Here is a 24,800-nt window from a genome sequence, read left to right as displayed (position 1 = left end):
TAGGAAGTGATGCTTTACTTTGCAAACTCTTGCACTAAGTAGAGTTGATTCTTGATAGGCAAAGAGTTGTCACAAATCACTGTGTGGATTTTCATAATGTTGAATAATAAATGCTAATTCTAGATATTCTTTGAAGTCAAGAGTTGCCTCTGTTCTACAGAGGGTTTTGTAGGATGAGAGATTCAGAAGTATTGATAGAGTTCCTACATTTATGGAGCTTTCAGTTAAGTATGAAAGTGTGACTTAACTATGCTCTGGCAGAAGTTTAGGATTTGGATTATTATGGGAGGTTTGATAGGGTCACAACTTAGGTAAGGCAACAGCAGGAATCAAAATGAGGTTGTCATATGTGAAAAGTAATGACATTAATATGCCTTGAAGTTGGCTAAAAGGTATGGAGTTGAGAAAGTATAAAATAGGCTGACTCTGGGGACTAATGGATGTATTACTCTGAATATGCTGAAGTCAAATTTATTCCTGTACTACAAGAGAACTATTCAGACTCTTAAAATAGGGGCAATTTAAAATACTAAATGTTCAAATTGACCTTTTTGTGATATATTTAATAACCTAGAATTTTTTAATTAATCCTCACCCAAGGATATGTTTCTCTCTCCTCCTCCCCAAAAATCAATCAATAAATTTAAAAAAGGAAATTGTTCTTTAAAAAGAGTTCATAGTCCTATCTGGTTTGGCTCAGTGGATAGAGTGTTGGCCTGCGGACTAAAGAGTCCCAGGTTTGATTCCGGTCAGGGGCATGTGCCTTAGTTGCAGGCACATCCCCAGTGAGGGGGGTGCGGGGGGCAGCTGATCAATGTTTCTCTCTCATCGATGTTTCTAACTCTCTACCCCTCTCTCTTCCTCTCTGTAAAAAAATCAATAAAAAAAATAATAAAAAGTTCATAAGTAAATCCAAATATTTGGAAGAATTAAATATAAGATAAACATGGCATTTCAGAATCAGCGGAGGGAAAAAACAGATTATTCTACAAATGGAGTTCAGAGGACTCATTAATAATTTAGTAAAAGAAACTCAAATTACCTACTTTACTCCTTATTCCAAAATAAATTCCAAGTGGATCAAAGATTTAAGCAAAAATTAATCCACAGAAAAATAAGCAAAAAGGGAATAATTAAAAAACAAACACTAAATTGGAGAAAAAGTATAAATTAGTAATCTATTGGGGGGGTAGTAAAATACACATTTTTACCTACCAAATTGTCAAAAATTAAAAGTTTAGTAGTAATTAGAATGGTTGGAGTGTAGGAAAACAAGTGTTCTCTCTAATTGGTTGGTGAGAAAATTGTTTCAACCACCTGTACAGCATCATCTCTAGAAGTGAAGTTCATGGTATGAAGACTTCATACAGTTTTACTTTTTCAGTCATGTTCATTACTTTTACAAGGGAAAGTTATGATTAAAAGTGCTGTGTTAATAATTATAGGCGAAGTTACAGGAGTCCATTGAATATGAAGACTTGGGAAAAAATAATTCCATAAAAACGATTGCACTAAACCTCAAGAAGTCAGATAGGTAAGTTTGGTCAATATTAAATTAAGTTGAGGCAGGATAGTTATATAACACAAGTTATTACAGAATATATTCTATAAGTATAGTATTCAAATTTAATTAGTTACAATAAAAGTACAGTATTCTTTTTTCTTAAAAATGTACTTTGTGCATCTCAGGAAAGGATCCTAAATTATCAAAACCAAGAAAGTAAATTTTGGCTCTCTGTGCTGTTTTCATCTTAATTGTCCTTTTATGAAGTAAATCATCTTATTGACATCTCATTAACTGTATTATCATTTTTTTGCTTTGAGGGAAATGTACTGAGACTGCTAAAATATTTAAAAGACAAATGTTGAGCACCTTTATTCTGTGTAATTTCTTTCTTCTTTGCTAATGTTTAGGTATTATCATGGTCCAACTCCAATCCAATCACTACAGTATGCAACAAGTCAGGATATTATTAATTCTTTTCAAAGTATTAGACAAGAAATGGAAGCTTATACACCCAAATTAACTCAGGTGGGTTATTTATATTGTTTGAAACCAGAATTCACACATGATTACTTCCTTATTTTATGTGCACAACCGAATTCAACTATATAACTAATATTTTAATTGTGTTTAAAAACATATTTCTGCTAAATAAATTGAAAAAATCAAGAGGTAGAGAGAAAAGGTATTTGGCTTATTCAAGAAGCATCTGAAGACAAGATGATAATGAAAAATAATGACTTTTGTGATTGCTAATTTTTCCTTCCATATACACAGTTTTGTTGGTAAAATCTTTCAAAAAAAATCTTTTGGTCATCACTCTTTAACTATTCTGCATGACCTCAATATATAAAATAAATATGTAAAACATTATCTATTCTTCATTTTTCCCCACCCTTATTTATACTTTAGTTGATAATCAATTTCTGTCAAGCCTTCAGTATTTTTTTATTTCATCACCTTGTTTTATACAAACCTGATCAGTTTTCCACACTGCCATTACAGTTATATTTCTAAAAACACAAATCTGATCTTATCACTCTGCAGCTTAAAAACCTTCGGTGTCCCCCTTTGTTGCCACAATAATTATCTGAATGCCTTTGTCTGGCATGCCAGACCCTTTACAATCTGGCCCTAACCCACATCTCCAGTTCCACCTTGCAGCTATATATCCACCATTCCCTTCCACACATAACAAAGAGTCCTGTTCTCCAGCCTAACACACGAGACTACCCAGAGTTCTTTAATCATACTATCTTCATGCTTCCTGTGCTTTGGCTTATGCTTTCTCTTTTCTTAGAATGCCCTTAGCCTGTTCTGCCATGGGAAAACTAATAATTATTCAAGACTCACCTTGGATTTAATTGCCTCTGTAAAGCAATCTTTAACATACCCCGTAATGAGTTTTTTCCATTTCTCTTTTTATAAATACTGACTTTATTGTAGTTCTTATCGCATATTGGGACTTATATTTACTTTTTATTTTGAAGTAATCAAAATAGATTGACAGGAAGTTACAAAAAAATGTTTTCTGGCCAATTTTGAGAGTTGATCCTTTTATTCCTAAATATTTCAGTGTGTATTTCCTAGAACAAGATATTATCATAAGTAATAACAGTAAAGTTATAGAAACAATAAGTTAACATTAATAAAGTACTCTATAACCTAAAGTTCTTACAAAAATTTCACCAGTTGTACCACTAATGTCCTTTTTTGCAAAAGAAGACTTGTTTGTTCAGCATCCAAGTCAGGTTCATGAGTTGCATTTAGCTCCCATGTCTCTTTAGTCTCCTTTAAAATGGACTCATTTTTCAATCTTTCTTTGCCTTCCTGACCTTCATATTTGAAGAGTACAAGCCATTTTTTGTGGAATGCCCTCAATAGAGTTTCCCTAATGTTTCCTTAACATTGGATTCACATTATGTATTTTTAGCAGAAACACCACAGAACTAACCTGTAAATGATGTGTCATCCTCACATCAGCAGGCACATATTTATTTGTCCTAACTTGTGATATTAACTTTGATCACTTGATTAGAGTAGTATTGGCCTGTTTTCTCCACCAAAAAGTTACTATTTTTCCCGTTGTAATTAATAATTATCTTGTGGATTATTTTAAGACTGTAAATATTCTATTTCCCATCAAACTTTTACCCACTAGTTTTTTAGAATCCATTGATGATGCTTGCCGAAAACAGTTGTTATGGTGGTGGTTTAATGATGATTTTCTAAATCCATCATTTAGTCTACATTTATCAGTTGACATTCCACTAAAAGGAAGATTTTCCTTTCCTTCACCTGTATTTATTTATATCAGCATGGATTTTTATGTTATTCTGTGGGTTATACATTGTTTCTATTTTTTTTCTTTTTTTAAACTAAGGTAAAATTTACCCTTTTTAGTCTATTATTCTATGGGTTTTAATAAACATACACAGTTATGTAACCACCAACACAACCAAGATAAAGTTTTGTTGCCCCCCAAAATGTACCAATGCCCCTTGGTAGTCAGACCTTTCCCAAGCCCTTCACACTGGCTTCTGTATCTTTCTGATAATGTTCATCAGTTTTTGAGCACCTCCTTATTTTATGTTTATAGCACAATGAGATAGGTTTTTCAGGTTCATCTTATACTTTCCCTGCCCCAATCACAGAATCTTCCTTTTAGTACTGAGTAGATTTAGAAACCAAGATCCCAGTATTGGGTGTACTCATTGCTATTAGAGTGTCATTTGCTGCTTGTGTTATTGTCTCCTCAGCAGACAGAGCTAGCAAATACATATATGCACATATATAAATATACACATAAATTTGGGCATATTTGACCACTTCTTTCCTTCTAGACTGTAATTGTCCAATATCTGGCCATTGGGCCCAAGAGACCCACCTAATTTTTAAAGCTGTGGTTAGTCTTAAGTATTTCCAGTCTTCCCTGTATCTACCCTCTCTGCCCCCCAAATTTGATTTTATTATCTGAGGAACATTAAGTCATGAAGGCCCAAGAGTTTATGTGTCCTCAGGTGTCTATACCTGAGTGCAGCCAGGAGTTAGTCAGCAAGCTCAGCTATCACAAGTTTTTGGTTACAATGCATTGTAAATACTCTGACAAAAGAAAATAGGAGCAAAGTAAACTTCCATGTCCCCTTGACTTGTGGTTATGTGCTGTACTCAATACCAAGCTTAATTTTTTTTCTCCAGCCCATACATACATGGATTTATACTTGTAAAAACTCCATTGAAAAACTTTGGACACACTAATCCTGTACTTGAAGCTATTCAGCAAATGATTTGTTCCTTTCTGTAGCCACAGTGCCTGGTACTTGTGGGTGCTCATTGAGTAGATATGTCAGTTATGTCCCTGAATGTTGATACTGACACAGTGCAGAATATATTCTTTCCTATTTTAGCTAAGTATATTCACTTCTTTGATGACAAATGATGTATTTCTGCTGTGTTGGTTCCCCGCCCTCACCCCTAACCCCAGCTGCCAGCAAGGATACATGTTGTTTTACTTGTTTCTTTTCCTTAAATTCAATTTTACCTTCAATGGTAAGAGTTCACAGGTTAAGTTGAATTGGTGCTTAAGAAAAGGTTTGACAAGGCAAAAGTGTGTGAGTTCTGGGGTACCTGTGGACTTGCCTAGTATTCCTGGAAGATTGGTATGTATTCACTTTCTACACAGACCGTGTTTCTGTGTAAAAAGTAGTAGTTCACTCTGGTTGCTATAAATTATATATTTATACAGTAGTAAGACTTACTGGACACTTTGCTATAAAACTGAAATGTTAAGTAAGAAAGATGGCAAAAAAGAGAGAAACTACTTTCTGTGTTTGTTTTTTTTCAGGTTCTCTCAAGTAGTGCCGCCACTAGCACCATCACAGCACTGTCACCTGGAGGAGCACTTATGCAGGGAGGGACACAGCAAGCCATAAACCGTATGTGCTGGACCACCTTCTATTGCTGTCTAAAGAGCAATTTGAAAGGAGGGGGCTAAAATTTTATTGGTGTTTCTTTGGAAATTTTCTGGATGTTTTTTGTTGTAATTTTTATGCATCCAGATCCTGAAACATATCTAGACAATAACTTTGATTTCAGAATTGTCTTAATTTTATAAAACGTGGCACATTCGTAGTCTCCCTATATCATCCTAAAAGCTTTCCTTTTTCCTCACCTACCTCATAGACTAAAGGGAAACCTTAAAGTTTTTCCAGAATCCCAAAGGATTTTAAATTATGTGATCTGTCAGCCACAAAATCAGTAACATATCTCAGAATAGCACATCCTGGTTTGGCATTGGCAAAGAATGCATGTCCTTCTTTCCGAAACTATACATACGGGAAAATAGCTTTTATCCCATGGGCCTTTCTTTTGCAGAGATGGTGCCAAATGATATTCAGTCTGAATTGAAACACCTGTATGTGGCTGTTGGGGAACTTCTTCGGCACTTCTGGTCCTGCTTTCCTGTTAATACGCCATTCCTAGAAGAAAAGGTCAGAACCAGTTTCAAACACAGCCAGCTATTATACTAGTGTGACTTAGTGAGGTATTATTTTGAAATTGGAAAGTTGTATTAAGTGTTTATCATGTGACAGACAGTGGGATAACTGCTTTGCATATCTTATTTAAGCCTCGCAGCATCCTGATGAAGTAGGTATTGGTACCAGTTTTAAAGATTAAGAAACTTAGGTCCAGACCAGTTCCATAGCATATGATCATACATCTTAAAACTTGTATTTACCTCTAAGCCACTGGGCATGATTAAAGAACATAGACCTAAAACAAGTCACATCAGTATAATTAATTACTTGGTACCCTTTTTAGGAGTAATAAATCTAAGCAGAGATTGATGACTAGTATAGTATTAGCTATTTAACATTAAAACCTTGTTAACCAATTAAAGGAAAGTTGGCATATAGAAAAGTATAGTATTAATGGTAGTAGTTTTACTATATAGATTATTCTTTAAATTTTTTAAGAGAAAGACAAATGCCCTATTAAAAATAAGAGGCAAAAGAATTTTAACAGACAACTAACTCACTAAAGAATGCAAGTGGCCCAATAAACATAAGAGGAAATTTTTATACTCACTAGTATTCAAATAAATTATCTTTAAAGATAACAGTGAGCTCTAACCGGTTTGGCTCAGTGGATAGAGTGTCAGCCTGTAAACTGAAGAGTCCCAGGTTCGATTCCGGTCAAGGGCATGTACCTTGGTTGCGGGCACATCCCCAGTAGAGGGTGTGCAGGAGGCAGCTGATCGATGTTTCTCATCGATGTTTCTAATTCTCTATCCCTCTCCCTTCCTCTCTGTAAAAAAAATCAATAAAATATATTTTTTTAAAAAAAGATAACAGTGGAGGAGCATTTTCATCTAAAATCTGCAAAAGAACAAAAAACTTAAAATGATCTTTTTTTTTTTTAATGACTTGACCCAGCCCTAGCCAGTTTGGCTTAGTGGATAGAGCATCGGCCTGCGGACCAAAGGGTCCCAGGTTCAGTTCCAGTCAAGGGCATGAACCTCAGTTACAGGCTCCTCCCCAGCCTGGGCCCTGGTTGTGGCTCGTGCAGGAGGCAGCCAGTCGATGATTTTCTCTCATCGTTGATGTTTCTATACATCTATTTTAAATGATGACTTGGGAGAGTATGTAATGACTGAAAGATGTTCATATTAAACCTAATGAAATTTTAAAATAGTATGCACTGTGTATTTTCTGCATATATACTTTTATACACATGCACAAAAAATGTCGAGAAGGAATAGCTAAGATTTAGAAACAACCTAAGTGCCCATCAGCAGATGAGTGGATTAAAAAACTGTGGTACATCTACACAATGGAATACTACGCCGCTATAAAAAAGAAGGAACTTTTACCATTTGCAACAGCATGGATGGAACTGGAGAGCATTATGCTAAGCAAAATAAGCCAGTCGGAGAAAGATAAATATTACATGATCTCACTCATATGTGGGATAAAATGTTCAACATAATTTGATGAACAAAAATAGATCCAGAGACAAATGGCAGGGGAGGTGCAACCAAAGGACTTGCATGCACGCACATTAGTGTAACCAATGGACAGACACTGGGGCTTGCCCGGGGTGGGAATGGCTGGGGGTGGGGGGGGTGTCAATCGGGGAAAAAGGAGACATATGTAAAACTTTAGACAATTAAAAGAAAAAATAATGAAATAAAATTTTTAAAAATGTCGAGAAGGATGTGTTATGGACCAGTGTTAGTGATCTATGAATGGTGCTATGTAATAAGTATGTTTTTATTTTCTACCTTTTGCATTTTTAAAATTTTTTCTACAGCAACCATTATTTTGGGGATAGATTTCTTTTACTTTTAAATTTTTAATTATCTTGCTTCTCTGCCTGGTGGAGCCAATTAATCTTTTAAAAAATAATAATAAAGTAACCTTCCTTTGTGTATTTTTATCTTGATCTCTATAAATGCTTTGAGATTGTTCTGTAATTCATTATTTCTTTCACCTTTTGTAGGTAGTGAAAATGAAAAGTAATTTGGAACGATTCCAGGTTACAAAGCTCTGCCCATTCCAAGAAAAAATTCGAAGACAGTATTTAAGCACAAACGTAAGGCAACAATCTGATTTTGGCCTGATTTTCTTTTTCTATGTAGTAAAATGAGACTAACTTTGTTTTCATGTAAATGAGTAGAATACATTGTTTTTCTCTTACTCAGAATACTGTTTTTTAACTGTAAAATAATAAATATCTGTATGCCCACCGATCACAGTAAAAACTAGAACATTTCCATAGGTATTCCCTGAGGGTCCCTGCCAGTTACCTACCCCTCACTCACACTCTCCCAAGGCCGTGACTAATGAGGCATTTCTAATAATCATCTCCATGCTTTTCTTTATAGACTTACAACTTATGTTTGTGTTCCTAAAAATTTATTTTTGCTCTGGCCAGTTTGTCTCAATGGATAGAGTGTAGGCCCATGGACTGAAGGGTCCTGGGTTTGATTCCAGTCAAAGGCATGTACCTTGGTTGCAGGCTCCATCCCAGGCCCTGGTCCGGGCGCGTGTGGGAGGCAGCCAATGGATGTGTCTCTCTCACATCGATGTTTGTCTCTCACTGTCTTCTTCCACTCTTTCTGAAAATCACTGGAAAAATATTCTCGGTATAGGATTAATAACAACAACAAGAAAGAAATATTTTGAAAGCCAGAGTAGTAAGCACAAACCTAGCAACGCAATGAAAGGCAGAATTGCCACTCTGTGATAGTAAATTCAACAGCCCCTGATTGTTTACATCAGGGTAGAGTACTGGATGAGGTACTGAATGAAAAGTGTCACTTTGTGCCCAGGATTTTTAGTTTTGTTTTTAATGCAAGACTAGAGCAACCACAAAAGATTGTTTTTGTGTATGTTATGCAAATCCTTTCAGAAATGATAGGAAAAAATAGTTTATACAAACTTAGAACTCATATTTCCATAAATAGGATAATCAAAAAGAGTTTTATAATTGAAAGCTGAAAAATCTGCATCAGTAAGATTTTTAGTAAGTCTTTTTTTTTTAATTTTTTTATTAAGGTATTATATGTGTACATACCTTACCATTGTCCCCCCACCCCCACCCCACTCCCATTCATGCCCTCACCCTCCCCAAAGTTTTGCGTCCATTGGTTATGCTTATATGCATGCATACAAGTCCTTCGGTTCATCTCTTATCTCCCCCACCTCTCCCTAACCTGCCCCTGTAATTTGACAGTCTGTTTGATGCTTTACTGTCTCTGTATCTATCTTTTTGTTCATCAGTTTATACTGTTCTTTATTATCCATAAATGAGTTTAGTAGGTCTTTATACCCTAAACATTCTAAGCTGTTTTTCTCAAAATATAACAGTATTTGTTGCCAGAAAAGCAGCTTGGAGTATCTTTGAGCAGCAGGGCAAGGATGATTTTTGTATCATTTTAGTTCCAGACAGAACTAAATAACAACACACACACACACACACACACACACACACACACACACACGATGATAACTGACGTAAATAGGAGTTTTTTGTTTTTTAACTCTACCTCAGACTGGATCTAAGTCATTGACATGCTAATTGGGGCTTCCTGGTTTTTATCCCGATACTGCCAGAATTGACTTGGAGACTTTAAAAGACTTTTGCTTCCAACCACATAAAAAATGTCTATATATTCCAAAGACATTCTATCTCCGGAGTCTTCATTAGCTTAGACCAGTGGTCGGCAAACTCATTAGTCAACAGAGCCAAATAGCAACAGTACAACGATTGAAATTTCTTTTGAGAGCCAAATTTTTTAAACTTAAACTTCTTCTAACGCCACTTCTTCAAAATAGACTCGCCCAGGCCGTGGTATTTTGTGGAAGAGTCACACTCAAGGGGCCAAAGAGCCGCATGTGGCTTGTGAGCCGCAGTTTGCCGACCACGGGCTTAGACCAATGTGGTCCTATTGACTTCTGGTTATGTCCATGATGAGGGCAAATTTTTTTTCTACTCAAGATACATAGTGCTGGCCTAAGGTATGACCTAGTACTTGTGTGAAGCATTGAAACCATTTAGATTTTCTGTAATCTGAGTTATATTGGAATCCTGAAATGTTGGAGCTGGAAAGGCCCTAAAAAACATAGAAAAGTACTTCACAAGATTAGCTATGCAGCAAAATTAACTGCAGGAGCTTTTGAAAATCAAAGATTCCTGGGTCTCATCTCAGACCTGCTACATCAGAATCTTCAGGGGAATGAGGCATTTTTCAAATGTTCTGTAAGGTAATGCGAATGCCACTGTCCTGGCCTCATTTGACAGAAGAAACTAAGGCCTACTACACAGTTAAGACTTTCAAGTTGTCCTGTAACTAGTTAGTGACAGGGCAGACATTACAACCCAGACAGAACAGATGAATTTCCAGCCTCTTCTCTACCCCATCATCTCAATTTTCTGTACAAAATGTGTCTGATAACACCTTCACAGAGGGCTTGCACGTTGCCTTATTGGGAAAATGCAAGTGAGCTTTGAAACTGTACTCTGAAGTACATGCCAGATCTGAATCAGAGGCATTGACTTCCCAGCCGTTGATTAAATGTCCTGCTATGTTTTTCAGTTGGTAAGTCACATAGAAGAGATGCTCCAGACAGCCTACAACAAGCTCCACACGTGGCAGTCACGACGTCTGCTGAAGAAAACGTGAGGTGTCTGTGGCTCTTACAGGTTTTGTGAGATTGAAAGAACTGTGACCTGCAGTGACTCTGGAAACCTGGCCTGACAGACATGCAGATGATCAACAGAAGTGCAAGAAACGTCTGCACCACACCAACTCTCAGAGCTGGTGCTATTGTACTTGCACATTGTGAACTGAAAGGAAAGGAACTGATTAAACTAAAAGCTGGAGAGGTAAATTAAGGCAGAACCAAAATGAGCTAAGTTGCAAATATATATATATATATAAATATATTTTTTAAAAAGACACTGTTTACTGCAGTTACTCAGGAACTGCTTTTGATTCATATTAAGCTGCTTTCAGAAATTAAAAAAAAAAAAAAAACACTTTTTAAAAGGGTGCGTTGATAAAATCTGAGGTTTTTGTTGTTTTCTGTGTAAATTTTTTTTCTAAGTTTATGGCACAGGGTACACCTTAAGTATTTCTCCTCCATCCTCCACTTGGATCCTCAAGTTTGTACCTTACATCAGTAAGTTAAAGAGAGTCCTTTTAAGAGGGAGACTGTTGCTCAACCATCAGGAAACAGTTGTGCTCAGAAGACATCATTGGTCCTGTGTTTCCTACGGAAATGAGAAACAATAAATATTGCACTGAATGTTTGTGGTTTAAGTCCCTAAATGATAAAGAGGGAACAGAATTTGCAGAGAGTTGTGTGGGGTTTTATGCAGAATTTTGTCAGAAGACAATGGTGCTGCATGTTCTTTGAGTGCAAATGTACATTGCTAAGATTTTTTTTAAGATGGCATGTGCTTTGAAAAAAGGAAATTGCATTTTTAAAGTTTAAAAATCTTATGAGTGAGAAATATAAAAGATCTTACTTATTTTCAGTTCTTTAGAAAAATAAAAGATGTTTCTCATATCTCCTTTTCTCCAGTATCTGACTGTTACTATCTTTGGCAAATTGATAATCATTGCTGAAAAGCCTAAATGCAAAAAAAAAGATAGGTTCTTGTTTCTGAAATCCATGCTGTGCCCTATTTTGTCCCTAATAGGATCAACTGTTTAAGACTTCAGATATCTTATATTAAAAGTTACAGGAAAAAAGTAAAACTTTTATAGATGCTCTTTTAACTGTAACACATCTTGTGGTTTCTCATTATGTTTTATATTTACTTGGGTGCACTGCGCAGGGCATTCATTCTTTTTTAAAGCCATTATACAAGCTAGTTACCTTTCATATAATGGCTACAGTAGGCCAAACCCTGTTCAGACTTTGAACTAGTAAAAGGAAAGAGGCAACATCACTTTCTGCTTCATTCCTCCCAGTTCTTTCATATCAGGATAGTAATGGTGCAATCCCTCACACCTTACAGTTTTACAAATTATTTTTTAAATGTGTTATCACCACAAGCATTCTAAATAATAGCAATGGAGCAGATAGAAAAATGTTTGAAATAGCCGAAACTGGTTTGGCTCAGTGGATAGAGCGTCGGCCTGCGACTCAAGGGTCCCAGGTTCGATTCCGGTCAAGGGCATGTACCTTGGTTGCGGGCACATCCTCAGCGGGGAGTGTGCAAGAGGCAGCTGATCGATGTTTCTCTCTCATCGATGTTTCTAACTCTCTTATCCCTCTCTCTTCCTCTCTGTAAAAAATCAATAAAATATATTAAAAAAAAAAAAAGAAAGAAAGAAAAATGTTTGAAATAGAAGAGTATGGGCCCTGGCCAAGTAGCTCAGTTGGGTAGAGCATCATCCCAATTCACCAAGGTTGAAGGTTTAATCCCCGGTTAGGGCACATACAAGAATCAACCAATGAATGAATACATAAGTGGAACAACAAATCTATGTTTCTGTCTCTCCCAACTTCATCCCTCTCCAAAAATCAATAAATGAAAAGAAATAGAAGAGTATGTCTGTGGGAAAGGCAGATGTAAAGAAGTAAAATGCTCTGTTAAAGATTAAGTGATAAATACAGTGAAGCCATAAAAAAGAAACGGGGGGAGCTGAGTAGGCTTCACTGAAGAGGTAACATTGTAGTCGAGCCTTGAAGATTGAATAGGGAAAAGAATGGTGAAGGGATGAAGGCTTGGAAAGACCCCAGTGTGTTAAGGGAATGGTGTGTTTATTAGATTGAAGGGTCAGTGGTGCCAAGAGGCTGGAAAAATCAGTTTACATTAATGGCTCTATATGTGAAGGTCAGAAATTGGGACCTTATCCGTTAGGTATAAGGGGTCCCCTGGGAGAAAATTTGGGCAAATATGTTTTTTTCTGAAGGTCTTTTGTGGCTTTTTGTTAGGGTTTTTTCCGATAAAAAGTCTGGCAGTTAGGAAGGCCAAAACCTGGAAGGCTTTTGCAACAATCCAGACTAGAAACTGGTCTGAATTAGAGTAGAGTTCTGGTAAATAGAAAGAAGGGGACTGACTAAAGGACATTCCTAAGGTATGTGACCAAGTCACTCATAGAGAAGGAAGGACTTAAGAGATTTCACCAGAGATAGCTCTCAATTTTATGTCTACTTTGCTTTTTAAATATTTGATCCTTCAAGTCCTTTAAAAGTGAACTTTGGCCCTAACCGGTTTGGCTCAGTGGATAGAGTGTCAGCCTGTGGACTGAAGGGTCCCAGGTTCGATTCCGGTTAAGGGCATGTACCTTGGTTGTGGGCACATCCCCAGTAGGGGGTGTGCAGGAGGCAGCTAATCAATGTTTCTCTCTCATTGATATTTCTAGCTCTCTATCCTTCTCCCTTCCTCTCTGTAAAAAATCAATAAAATATATATTTTTAAAAATAAAATAAAATAAAAGTGAACTTTGGCCGCCATTTAGGCCTGCTATGTCCTTAACCTTCCCACTGTGGAAAATTATAGCCTTTGGTGACTGAGGGCTGCTCTAAACCAGCATGTACCAAGCACCTTTCCTGCTGTCTCTCACTTCGTTCTCACAACAGCCAGTGCATCAGATGGTGCTATAGACTGTAAATGGTGTGGGCATTAATTTATCCACATTCACACAGTAAATGGCAGAGCTGGAATTGATCCTAAACTGCTAAGCTTCTGTAGCCACATAGGGATAAGATGCTTGTGAAGTTGGAAGCTTTGATTCCCCAGCCTGTGCTCCTGTTGCCTGGTTTTATTTTAGACTGCCCTGTCAGTCACTCCTGCCTCCAGTTCTCTTCTGTGCTACTTTATGGCAAAGCATATTTTGGAGTTAGTCTGCTTAGTAGGTCCCATTAGCCCAGAAGGCTGCAAATTATAATGAAACCATGTCCTGCCTTAGGAAAATGTGTGTCTCCTGGAAAGAAGCATAGTCAGTAGTGCTAGTCTGCTTTAGACTTACACTGCAAAATGAGTAGGATACCTTGTGATAACCACAACAGTCTGGAACACCCACCCCCCCCCCCCCCAAAAAAAAAAAAAGCTTCAACATCTATCTAGAAAGATAACCTGAAAGTGATTTCCTATTGGTGTATGTACCGTCTGGAGCCAATAGTGGCCCTGGGGTGGAAGGCTGCCCATTTTAAACTTAGAGTTGCTGTCTCCAATGTCAAGACTTGCATGGGATTCCTCTGCATTACCTCTGCCCTTTCCCAGTTTAGCTTCTTCAAGACTCAGCTGTTCTCCCAGTTCCTAAGACCAGGATAATCTTAGTTATTTTCAGCTCAAATTGTCCAGAGCTGGAGCATTGCCTAGACAGAGCCTGGTCCAGGAGTGATCAGCCTTACTTTGTAATCTATATCCTTGCTTGGCTGTGTATTAAAGTTACAGAAACAACTTTGGAATTCAAACTTTGTAACCACAGAACCCTGCTTTCATAGTCTTTCACAGAATCAATCACTAATACATAGGACCAACATGGAATTGCACCTGTGGAGGCGGAGCCAAAGACCCAGCTCCTCCCACCCCTCTAACAATACAGGATAAAAAATAACGCTCTCTGGCCACCTGGCAAACTGCTATTTTGTTGGAGTGGCTGATAATGAGCAGGCTGAAGCTGAAGTAGGTAAATTCTGACAAATTTGTTCTTATTTTTTCTTAATTTTAGAGAGAGAAAGAGAGAGACATCAGTTGTCTTTGTCTCACTGTTGTCGCACGTGTCCTGACTGAGGATTGAACCCACAACCTGCGTATGTGCCCTGACCAGGAATCGAACCCACCACCTTTTGATGTACAGGATGATGCTCCAACTGAGCCACACAGGCCAGGGCAATTCAGGCTTAAATTTAAAAGTTTACTTATCGGAAGTCATAGAAATAAATAGTAAGATGGTATATTTAAAGCCAACTTATTAGCAATTACATTAAATGTAAACAAACTGAACACTAAAAGATTGTCAGATTTGATCAAAAAACAAGATTCAACTAAATGCTAGTTATAATCACATAAATGTCTACACTTACCTCACTGGACTTGCTCTCCCATCATGTGTCAAATTCAGCTCACTAGGTGTTCCCATTCCAAGGCCTTTATTGCCCAAATTTAGTTCTGGTTCTAGTAGCTAAATGTCTGGTGGACAGAGCAGTGAAAAGGAAATGACAAGTACAAGATCATTGACCATTAATGCCCATTTTAAAAAATTATAAAAGTAGCCCCAGCCAGGTGGCTAGGTTGGTGGCTTGGTTGGTTGGAGCATTGTCCTATACACCAAAAGGTTGCGGGTTCAATCCTCGGTCAGGGCATGTACAGGAGGCAACCGATTGATGTTTCTCTCGCATTGATGTTTTTCTCTCGCTCTTTTCCTCTCTCTAAAAAGCAATGAACATATCCTCAGGTGAAGATTTTTAAAAATTATAAAAGTATATTTTTTAAAGTTTAAGTAGTTCTGAAGTATATAAAATACAAAATGTTTCTGTACCCTTACCCCCAATCTCACTTTATCAAGGTTTTCTGGACATTTTCTATGCACTTTAAATTATTTTCCTAAACTACAACCTGAGAATTTTCTGGCAAGGAGACACCTGTGCACATATTCATGCCTTTGACAATGGGGCTTATCTCCATTTGTGGCCCTATCCAATTTTTTGTGAATTGTGGTCCTAGCCATTAGTATACTGTTCCTGGCATTTGATGATCCATAAGAAGAGGCTAGGCCTGGCCTCAATACAACAAGTTCCTGGAATTTTACATGTACAGTCAGGTCTCTATCACCCAAGAACAGTTAGACCCACAGATACAAGGAGTAGAGAAAAAGTAGTGTTCCAATATGCCTTTCTAGGGTGGATTGCAACCTCAACAGTAGTGGAGACGTGGTATAGCAGAGCTGTTAGAGCACAGACTAGGACCTAAGCTGTTTGGGTTCAAATCCCAGCCTTGAGCAACTTACTGAATCTGTGTCTCCGTTTCTTCATCAATAACATGGTTCTTACTTGAAGTCATACTTGACTGATGGAGTTATTGTGAGGAGTACAGATAAAGAATACAAGGCACTTGGTCACCTGTCTCAGAACTGCCCGTGGCACAGCTCCAGCCCAGACAAGGGGGAGTAGGTTGCGAAGTAGGTGGTATCAGGGTCTCTCCTGGCTCGTGGGGGCCAACACTCTTCTTAGATTGGACTCTTGAGAGCTTCCCAGATTTTCAGTTCAACGTTCCAGATTGTCCCAAAGGGATGGGAAAAGGGACTAACGTTTATTGAGCACCTACCTGGTGTGGAGCTTTACATTTAAGCCTTGATTCAACCATGGAAAAGGAGGAAACTGGTAGCCCCTCCCTGACCAGACCAGCCATGTGTATAACTGACTGCAGTGCTAAATAACAAGGCAGAAAAGTAGGCATTATGTGCAGGTTCTGGAACAGCCCTCACCTAAGGAAGGGGTCAGGCTAGGCCTGATGCAAGGCTGAGAATTCCACGAATCAGTTAGAGTCTGAAATAGATGAAACAAACTGTCAGAACAGTGACCACAATTTGCCTCTTTCCTCAGCACATTTCCTGAGATAGGAATATTGAGCAATTCCCCCATACCAAGTCATGTTGGTATTGAACCTATTAGGTGGGCACTATTATTTTTCCTATTTCACAGACGCATAAGGGCTTAGAAAGTGACTTGCACACAAACATACAGACAGTAGGAGCAGAGTCAGGTTTGGAAGCCAAGTCTGTCAGGCTCCCAAACCTGAGGTTCCCACTGAGACCCTCTTTCTGGGTGACTGTTTGGTGCAACATAGAGGAATGCAGTGCAGATGGAGCCCTGCTGTCTACTCCTCCTCCCTTAGATGTGAAGAGCGTCTCTCCAAGTGGTGGGGGTGGAAAGGGGATGTCTATACCCTGAAAGGCCTGGACAGAAAGATAGGAAGATGGGGGTCTCCTTAGAGGGGGTCCCTCTGGGCTTTTTGTTCCCCACCCTCTCTGCCCCCAAGACTTAACAATACATCACATCACAGAAACAGGCTGGCAGGAGCTGCCCAGATGGTCACTTGGCCCCAGGCACATTCCTGCTGCTCAGATCAGTGAGGGAGCAGCCTCCATGCAGATGCCTGTGTAAACCTCATTGATTTTCTGCTTCATTAGGTCAGTGAGAGTGTGCAGCTCCTGCAGAGAGCCCTCTCCAGCAAGGTCTAGCAATCTCCTGGAGGAACTAACTCCCCCTTGTCCCTGCTATTAGGGGCAGTAGCTGCTCCTGGATTCCAAGCCGGGAGCCTGCCCAGACGCCACCTGGATTTCATGAAGCCTGACTACAGCACATCTGGGTGTGTGACTCTGGGCAAATGCCTTTACCTCCCTAAGACTCAGTTCCTGTTCCTGTAAAATGGGGACAATGATGGTCACTACTCCACAGAGTCGTTGTGAGGATTAAATTAGATAATGCAGGAGTGCTGGTACATATTAACTATTCAGACATGGGAGTGATGATTATTGCAATTCGCACAAAGTCTAGACCCACGAAGCTTGGTGTCCCAGCACTGACTGAGAAGCACCCTTCAGCAATCACTAATAATTTCAAAGTAGCTCAAATCTCTGGTTGCCCTCTGACAAAGTGAGAGTGGTGATCACAGTGACGTCCACAGCAGTGGTCACCAAAACTCCTCTCTAATCCACTTCCATCAGTCCACAGAAGTTAGGGCATCTCTTTCCAAATCTCCCACAGCCTGTGGACCAAAATCCTTCTCCCACCTAACATCTCACTACCAGATACCTTTTTTTTTTTTTTTTTTTTTTGAGAGAGAGAGAGAACCATCAATTTGTTGTTCCACTTATTTATACATTCAGGAATGGAACCTGCAACCTTGGCATATCAGGATGATGCTCTAACCAAATGAGCTTCTCATCCAGGGCCCCACCAGGTATTCTTATTTCTGCATCACAAAAGCTCAAATAACAAACTTGAGCAAAGACCGAACTCCCCATAGAGATTGGGAAAGAAGTCAAACAGGAAAAAATAAATACCCTAGGGATCAGGGAAGGCTGTGACCCCTCACCTAGTACAATATCTTTACAATTGATGACAGGCTCACTCCTGTCCTCTTCCGCCAAGCCCAAATGCTGTTGTTGGGAGCAGAGCTGTGCACAGAGGGCTGAGAAGGGGTGGGAGGAGCCAGGAGCGGTTTGCTTTGCATTCTGCTTTGCATTTATACTGGAAACAGAATCTCTCTGAGGAGACCTTCCCAGTTCTTGAGATTGTGGCAGTGAGGTCAGCTCTATCCCTGTTCCTGGGGTGCCCTGCCACCCCCCTGCGTCCCTGAGGAGAACCCACAAGGAGCAGGTCTGTCCACCCTGTCACTCCGGAGTCTCTGACTCCACATTGATAAACACCCCCACCCTGGATGAGAGCCTTCCAGCTCCCCAGCTGCCCCAGGGGTTATTTCATGGGGTCAGGGTGGCAAGGAACTGGGATTATTGCATAATCCACTGCAATCTATCTCCCGAACCACCACCACCCACCCCCTCCACCAGGGAGAGCAAAGTCTAAAGCCAACTAACACCCTGGCGCTGTCAACTTTCACCGATTGCCCTGAGGAGGGTTTAAAACGAATCCCGCAAGCCTGTCCCCACAATCAATTCCATGTGGGAGGGAGGGGACAGCCGCCAAAGGAAGGCCTTCCCAGCCTGCCCCATTTCAGGACCTGCCCCAAAGAACTCCTGCTGGGTCTGTAGTCTTCCGGGCAACCCATCTGGGCCACCTCCCTAGGCTCTCCACAAATTTCAGGGATGACAGTGGAGTGTGATGGGCCTGCAGCCCTCCAGGAGTCTGCAAGGGAGCCCTGCCAAGGGTACTGGCTCTGGATCATTGCCCAAGGCAGGAAATTGTGGCCCTGGTTACCATGGAGAGGCTGGCAGAGCCTGTGCCCATCTGTGGTTGACAGCCTCCCTTAGGAAAGGAGGAGAACTTCGGTTGCTGGAGAACTAGCTGAGCCTGGGGGGTAGTCTGTGACATCATGAGCCAGCCCCTGAAGGGGCAGGAGAGGAGAGTGAGGCTGGGAGCTCTGGGAGAACGAATTCCACTGAAGTGGCCTCCTGCCAATCCTGCAGCTTTAATGGCCGGGGCTAGCCTCTGGCAGAGTAAGGCCTCGCTGCCAGGCTGCCAACCCCAGCAAGGGCTGTTAGAAGCGGTTCTGACACAGTGGAAAAACCCAGGAGTCAGAGCCGGAAGTGAGAGCCACGCCCACAGGAAAGAGCCCCGGCTAGTGGAGAAGGTGTCTGGTGCAGAGGAGAAAGCACTAGACTAGTTGGGAGGTTCCAGTCCCTGAGTCACCAGCTCTGAATCACTGAGGTAGTCAAGAGCACTCTCCTTCCCGGAGCCCGAGATCCCGGCTGTGAGACTAATGTTCGCCCTGTGGACTGAGGAGCTGAGAGCCCCATCCCTCCTGGCAGTGTTAGCAGGTGTCAGGGGCAGGTGGTCTCCCTCTGATTCAGCGGGTAAAGGAGGGCTAAGGCTGTGAGGGCCTCTCCTGGGCTTTCATGCCTTCTGTGGCTAAAACTGGAGGATGAGCTAAGTTAAAATGTCCTTTGAGAGGGCCTGACGCTGCAAGTGTGCTTGTGCAAAGGGCAGAGCTTGGCCCTAATACACATGGCTGTGCAAGGCTAGCGGAGTGCCAGGGAGAGGGAGGCTGACCAGATAGGGCCCTGGAGCAGCCCCGGGGGCAGGTGAGCTGCCTGGACCTTCCTGCAGCCCTGGGCGAGGGGCTCAGGAATATCCAACACATTTGCCCTTTGATATGCAGGGAACAAAGGCCTAGCTGTTTCGAAGCTGTGAAGCACCTTCGGAAAGACTGAGAGGCAGAGTAGTGTAGGGGAAGGAAACTGATCTGGGGACTCGAAATCCACCAGGCTGCTTTCCAGCTGTGTGGCCTGAAGCAATTACATTTTTCGAGGTTTGGTAGTCTAACCAGTAAAATGAGATAAAAACTCCTGCTCTGCTTTCCTCTCCTAGGTGAGGTGGAAATGCCATGAATGAATAGAAATGGTGCTCATTTTGGCAGCACATATGCTAAAATTGGAATGATGCAGAGATTAGCATGGCCCCTGTGCAAGGATGACACACAAATTTCTGAAGTGTTCCATATTTTTTATTTTATTTATTTATTTATTTTTCTTAATTGGTACATTTATTAAAAATATAGACTAATGGTCCTGTGCTTAAATGTTGTTGTGGATGTGTGCTGGCTTCCATAAAACATAACCAATCATAAGGAGCTCTTCAATATACTCCTGACAGAAGTAAAAAGGTCACTAGAAATGACTGACAAGACAGGGCAGACATAATTCCCTTATATAATTCATAATTGCTAGAAAATGGAGTTTGACATTATTTACAATTATACCAACATCCATGGAGGCTGAGTATCACCGGCATAAGAAACGTGTTTTCATGTTTCCCAAGTAGTTTTCTGTTTTAGCTATGAAGGTCAGTTACCACAACCAAACTTTTCTTAACAAGTAGAAATTTTATGTCCATTCAACCAGAGTCTCTTACATCTTTCTGGGCCTATTCATTTGCAGAGTAGAAACTATAACCAGGTTCTTCATATCATGCAGTCACATGTAACGTCCAATCTTTATATGCTGTCCAATTTCTTTAAGATAAAAGGAGTGACTCGCAGCAGGGGTACATAGATGAAGAAGTTCCGTATGGAGATCACATCCTCGCGCATCTTCCGTTTCATCTCCTCGGGGTCCAGCTTCCGCGCGAGGCCCTCAATACGGAACATCGCGGCTCTGCCTCACCGGCTTCCACCAGCCGCGCTGTGCTCCTCTCAGCCGTAGCCTCGCGCCCGGAAATAAGCTCCGTGTTCCCTATTTTTTAAAGGGGTCAAATATATAATGATGAAAGATTTGACTTTGGCCCTGGCCAGTGTGGCTCAGTTGGTTGGGCACTGTCCAGTGCACTGAAAAGGTTATGGTTTGATTCCTGGTCAGGGCACATGCCAGGTTTGCAGGCTCAATCAATCCCTGGTGGTGGTGGTGGTAGGGCCTGGGGGGGGGGGGGGGGTTAGGGGGGCATGCAAGAAGTAGCCAATCAATGCTTCACTCCCACATCGACGTTTCTCTCTCTCCCACTGTCTTCCTCTCTCTCTAAAAATCAATACAAAAAATATTTTTTAAAAAAAGATTAAAAAAAAAAAAAAAAAAAGGATTTGACTGCCCTAGCTGGTTTGGCTCAGTGGATAGAGTGTCCGCCTGCGGACTGAAGGGTCCCTGGTTCTATTCCAGTCAAGGGCACATGCCCAAGTTTCAGGCTCAATCCCCAGTAGGGGGCATGCAGGAGGCAGCCGAACAATGATTCTCTCATCATTGATGTTCTATCTCTCCCTCTCTCTCTGAAATCAATAAAAAAAATACGTTAAAAAATAAAATAAGATTTGACTTTGGGTAGTGGGCAAATAATGCAATATACAGGTGATATATCATAGAATTGTATACTTGAAACCTATATAATTTTATTAACCAATAAAACTTTTTAAAGTTTCTGAGGTAGATTCTGTTATTAACCAATGTTACCCCAATTTTTTTTAAAAAAGGATTATAAAAGCCACCCTAAGCTACGCACAAATGAAGGACCCAGGGAGCTTTACCTAGCTGAGAGCGGAGCCTTCTCCTTGTCTGAACCCGCCCCACCACAGCCTGAGATCCCGCCTCTTAACGGAATCCCAGGCTCCCCTTCTGGTACCCTAGAAAAATGAGGTGGAGGTACCTTTTCACTCCTGCTTTGTGAGGAGCGAGTCTGTACAGCAGTTTAAACAAACACCCAGGGCCCCTCTGCCAGGTTTCTGTGAGGGTGCTCTGCAGCCAGCAGCTGCACAGCTCAGACTCCCGTCCTCTCCCCACCCGCCCCAGGACATGGCCGTCTCCTCTGCTGTATTCCCACTTGTAATTGCTTTGATCTTCTTAGAATTTTATAGGTAATTACTTTTCTCTTTCTTTCTTTCTTTCTTTTTTTTTTTTAAGCTAGGACTTGGAATGTAATTCCCCATTTGGTAAGGTTTAAAGGTTTAAAACTACCTACACAGGAGCCAGAGAGATGGCTTCTGTTATCAGTAACCTGCTTTCAAAGCCCAGTGAGACTGTTTTTATACACAAATTCAACACCCAGCAGTGCCTTGGGAATTTTGGATCCAGTTTGGAACTAATATAGGGGACAAGAGAATGGTAGGCATGGATTTCCAGGGATGGGGCTGGTTCCCTCCTTGACTGCCTCTACCCCTGGAGCAGCCCTAATCATTTCCCAAAAGTGGGAGGGGGGAGGAGAGAGAGAGAGAGAGAGAGAGAGAGAGAGAGAGAGAGAGAGAGAGAGAGAGAGAAACCCATGTGATTGGTTGCCTCCTGCACGACCGGGGCCAGGTATCGACCCTGCAACCCAGGTGTGTGCCCTGCCCTTGACTGGGAATTGAACCCAAGACCAATTTTTCTGAGGGATGGTGCTCTAACCATTTAGCAACCCGGCCAGGATGAATATAGAGTTTCTGAGATGGATTTTGCTAGGGGGTCATGTGAGGAATGAATTCTGGGGGTAATGACAGTCCAAGACAAAAAGGGAAATAGAGGCAGCATCTAGTACCTGAAAAGAAGCCCAGCCTAGAGGAGGGGAGGAGATGGAGGGGCGTGGGGTGGGGGGACAGGTGGGGAAGGCACCCAGGAGAACTTGAGGAGTGGGGCGGAGTCTTTGGCTTCCACTCCCATCATGTGAGAGATGGATGAAGTTGGGGGGGGGGGGGGAGATGACAGCACCTCCTCTAGTACCCAGGGGAGGCGCCTGCTGTCTTACCAGAGAGAGAAACCTCTGCTTTGGCACGTACACATCAGGCCCTGCTGGTCAGGGAAGGAAACAGATGAGGCCATCTGCATCCTGGGCCCTGCAACTCAGGAAAGCCATCAGCTTTGCAACCATGAGAAAGGTGAAAAAGTCAGGCTGTCAGTGAGTGTTCGGAGGGGCTGCGGGGCTGCGGGGCTGGTGGGATGTGTCAGAGAAATGTGTGTTCTATGCCCAGGTGGTTGGAGCTGTATATGTTCTGAGCTTCTTATCAATTTCTTACCCTGGTATTTAAAGCTAAATATGCACCTGACACATCTTAAATTTCCTGCCTCCCTGCATTTACTCATGCTGTGTTCTCTGCTTTCTCAACACCGGATCTTCATTAACCTTCATCTAGGCTGAGCTCAGATGCTACCTTTTCCAAGAAGCCTTCTCTGGTACCTCCAGCCAAGGACTCCTCTCTCCTCTGAATGCTAGAGCCATTTTTCTGCTTCTGTTGTGACAGTGTTACATTCTATCTTGCATTTTAACTATTGAGGGGATGCTGTTGGTCTCCCCCCACTAAATGGTAAGTCTTTGAAGGCTTATTAATTTGTCTCATTCATGTTTGTATTCCCATCACGTAACACAGTACCATTTACATAACGGGCACGTAATTCAAAATACATGTATTAAACAAATAAGTGTATATGCTGAGGATATGGAGACAAATGAGAGCGTTTCTGTCCATTAGGAGCTGACAGTGAGGAAGAGATGCACAGCTATAAGAATCAATATCAAGCCCGAGGAACAGTATTTGGCCTATGTGGGGTTTGGGTGGGCAGAGATGGTGGTAAGGGGGAGAACATTCGGGTTGAAGGAACGGCCTAGGTGGATGTACCTGGCACATTTGGGCAATGTGGTAAGTAGCCTTGGGACTGGCATATAGGAAGCACGAAGGCAAATAGGAGATAAGGCAAGAGAGGGCATGTGGGCACTGGATCATGGAGGGTTTTGCGTGCCTTTCCAAGGAATTTGGATTTTATTCTGGAATAAAATGGAATGAGGAACCATTGAATGCTCTTGAGGAGGAGTGTGACAAATACTTAGTGAGTGGAGGACTGAATCAGCACTGTGTGTTGGGTGGACAGCATTGTTTGTCCAGGTCCATTTTAGAAAAAATCTTGTATTGGGTGCTGAGCAGCACCCATCCTCTGAGGCCAAGGATACCCTGATCAAACCACTTTTGTGAGATTTTCTCTTTTAAAGAGGACACCCCCAAAGAGCACTTAGGTTGAGAAGTCTGTTTTGCCCTTTGAAACAGTGTTTCCTGACCCATCCTATGGGTCCCCCCCTCTGCTTTGGCTTTACTACAGAAATTCTTTCCTTTGGATTACATTAGTCAGGGTCTTCAGAGAAACAGTGTGTGTGTGTGTGTGTGCGCGCGTGTGCACATGTGTGTGTGTGTGTGTGTGTGTAATGAGATTTAATGTAAAGAATTGGCTCATGGGACGATTATGGCGGATCTGTCGTTATCTGTAAGCTGGAGACTCAGGAAAGCAGGTGGTATAAATTCCCACCTGGTGATGGGAAAAGATCAGTCTCTCAGTTCAAGCAGACAGGCAGAGATGCCCACTGATACCCACTGTCTCTCACTGAAAACAACTTTCTGAACATGGGACTGGCTTGAACCTCCCTACATAATTTCTTCACCTTTGTGGAGTGGGGAGTCAAGGAGTGGGGGAGGGACATCATATAAAGAAAAAAATCATACACTTTGGAGTGAAGTCAGTCCCGGGTTAAGTACCTGCTGAAATCCTTATTAGTTCTATGACCTTGGCAAAGTCATTAATCTCTCTTAGCCTCAGTTTCCTTATCTGAAAAAAATGGAGATAATTATGACAAAGAATTAAAGTGAAGATGAGCATGGGGATTGCCTAGCTTGCTGCCTAACACATAGGAGGTGCTCATTAAATGGTATT

The 24,800-nt window shown here is 41.2% G+C and overlaps 2 protein-coding genes across 2 annotated transcripts in view; one reads left to right on the top strand and one right to left on the bottom strand.

The window, feature by feature from the left end:
- GTF2H1 (general transcription factor IIH subunit 1) overlaps positions 1-12,244 on the top strand; it is a 31,353-nt gene extending 19,109 nt beyond the window's left edge. Inside the window, exons 10-15 of the mRNA XM_079788318.1 lie at positions 1,446-1,534; positions 1,915-2,032; positions 5,349-5,439; positions 5,879-5,994; positions 8,006-8,098; positions 10,605-12,244. Coding sequence (XP_079644444.1) covers positions 1,446-1,534; positions 1,915-2,032; positions 5,349-5,439; positions 5,879-5,994; positions 8,006-8,098; positions 10,605-10,691 — 594 coding nt within the window. The 3' untranslated portion in view covers positions 10,692-12,244. The remainder of the gene's footprint in view (positions 1-1,445; positions 1,535-1,914; positions 2,033-5,348; positions 5,440-5,878; positions 5,995-8,005; positions 8,099-10,604) is intronic.
- An 8,333-nt stretch (positions 12,245-20,577) lies between these two features.
- Positions 20,578-20,833, bottom strand: LOC307108738 (mitochondrial import receptor subunit TOM5 homolog). The gene has a single exon (XM_079786891.1). It carries the CDS (start codon positions 20,795-20,797, stop codon positions 20,645-20,647), a length of 153 nt encoding a protein of 50 aa, XP_079643017.1. The 5' UTR covers positions 20,798-20,833; the 3' UTR covers positions 20,578-20,644.
- Positions 20,834-24,800: the final 3,967 nt, after the last annotated feature.

Source organism: Cnephaeus nilssonii (genome assembly GCF_951640355.1).
Source record: "Cnephaeus nilssonii genome assembly, chromosome: 13".
Taxonomy (NCBI): Eukaryota; Metazoa; Chordata; class Mammalia; order Chiroptera; family Vespertilionidae; genus Cnephaeus; species Cnephaeus nilssonii.
Note: the sequence above shows the minus strand (reverse complement) of the source record. Positions and strands in the feature narration are given on the sequence as shown.

Bases quoted from the DNA above. Each gene is read 5' to 3' on its own strand.
- LOC307108738 (XM_079786891.1), bottom strand. From the start codon at position 20,797: ATGTTCCGTATTGAGGGCCTCGCGCGGAAGCTGGACCCCGAGGAGATG.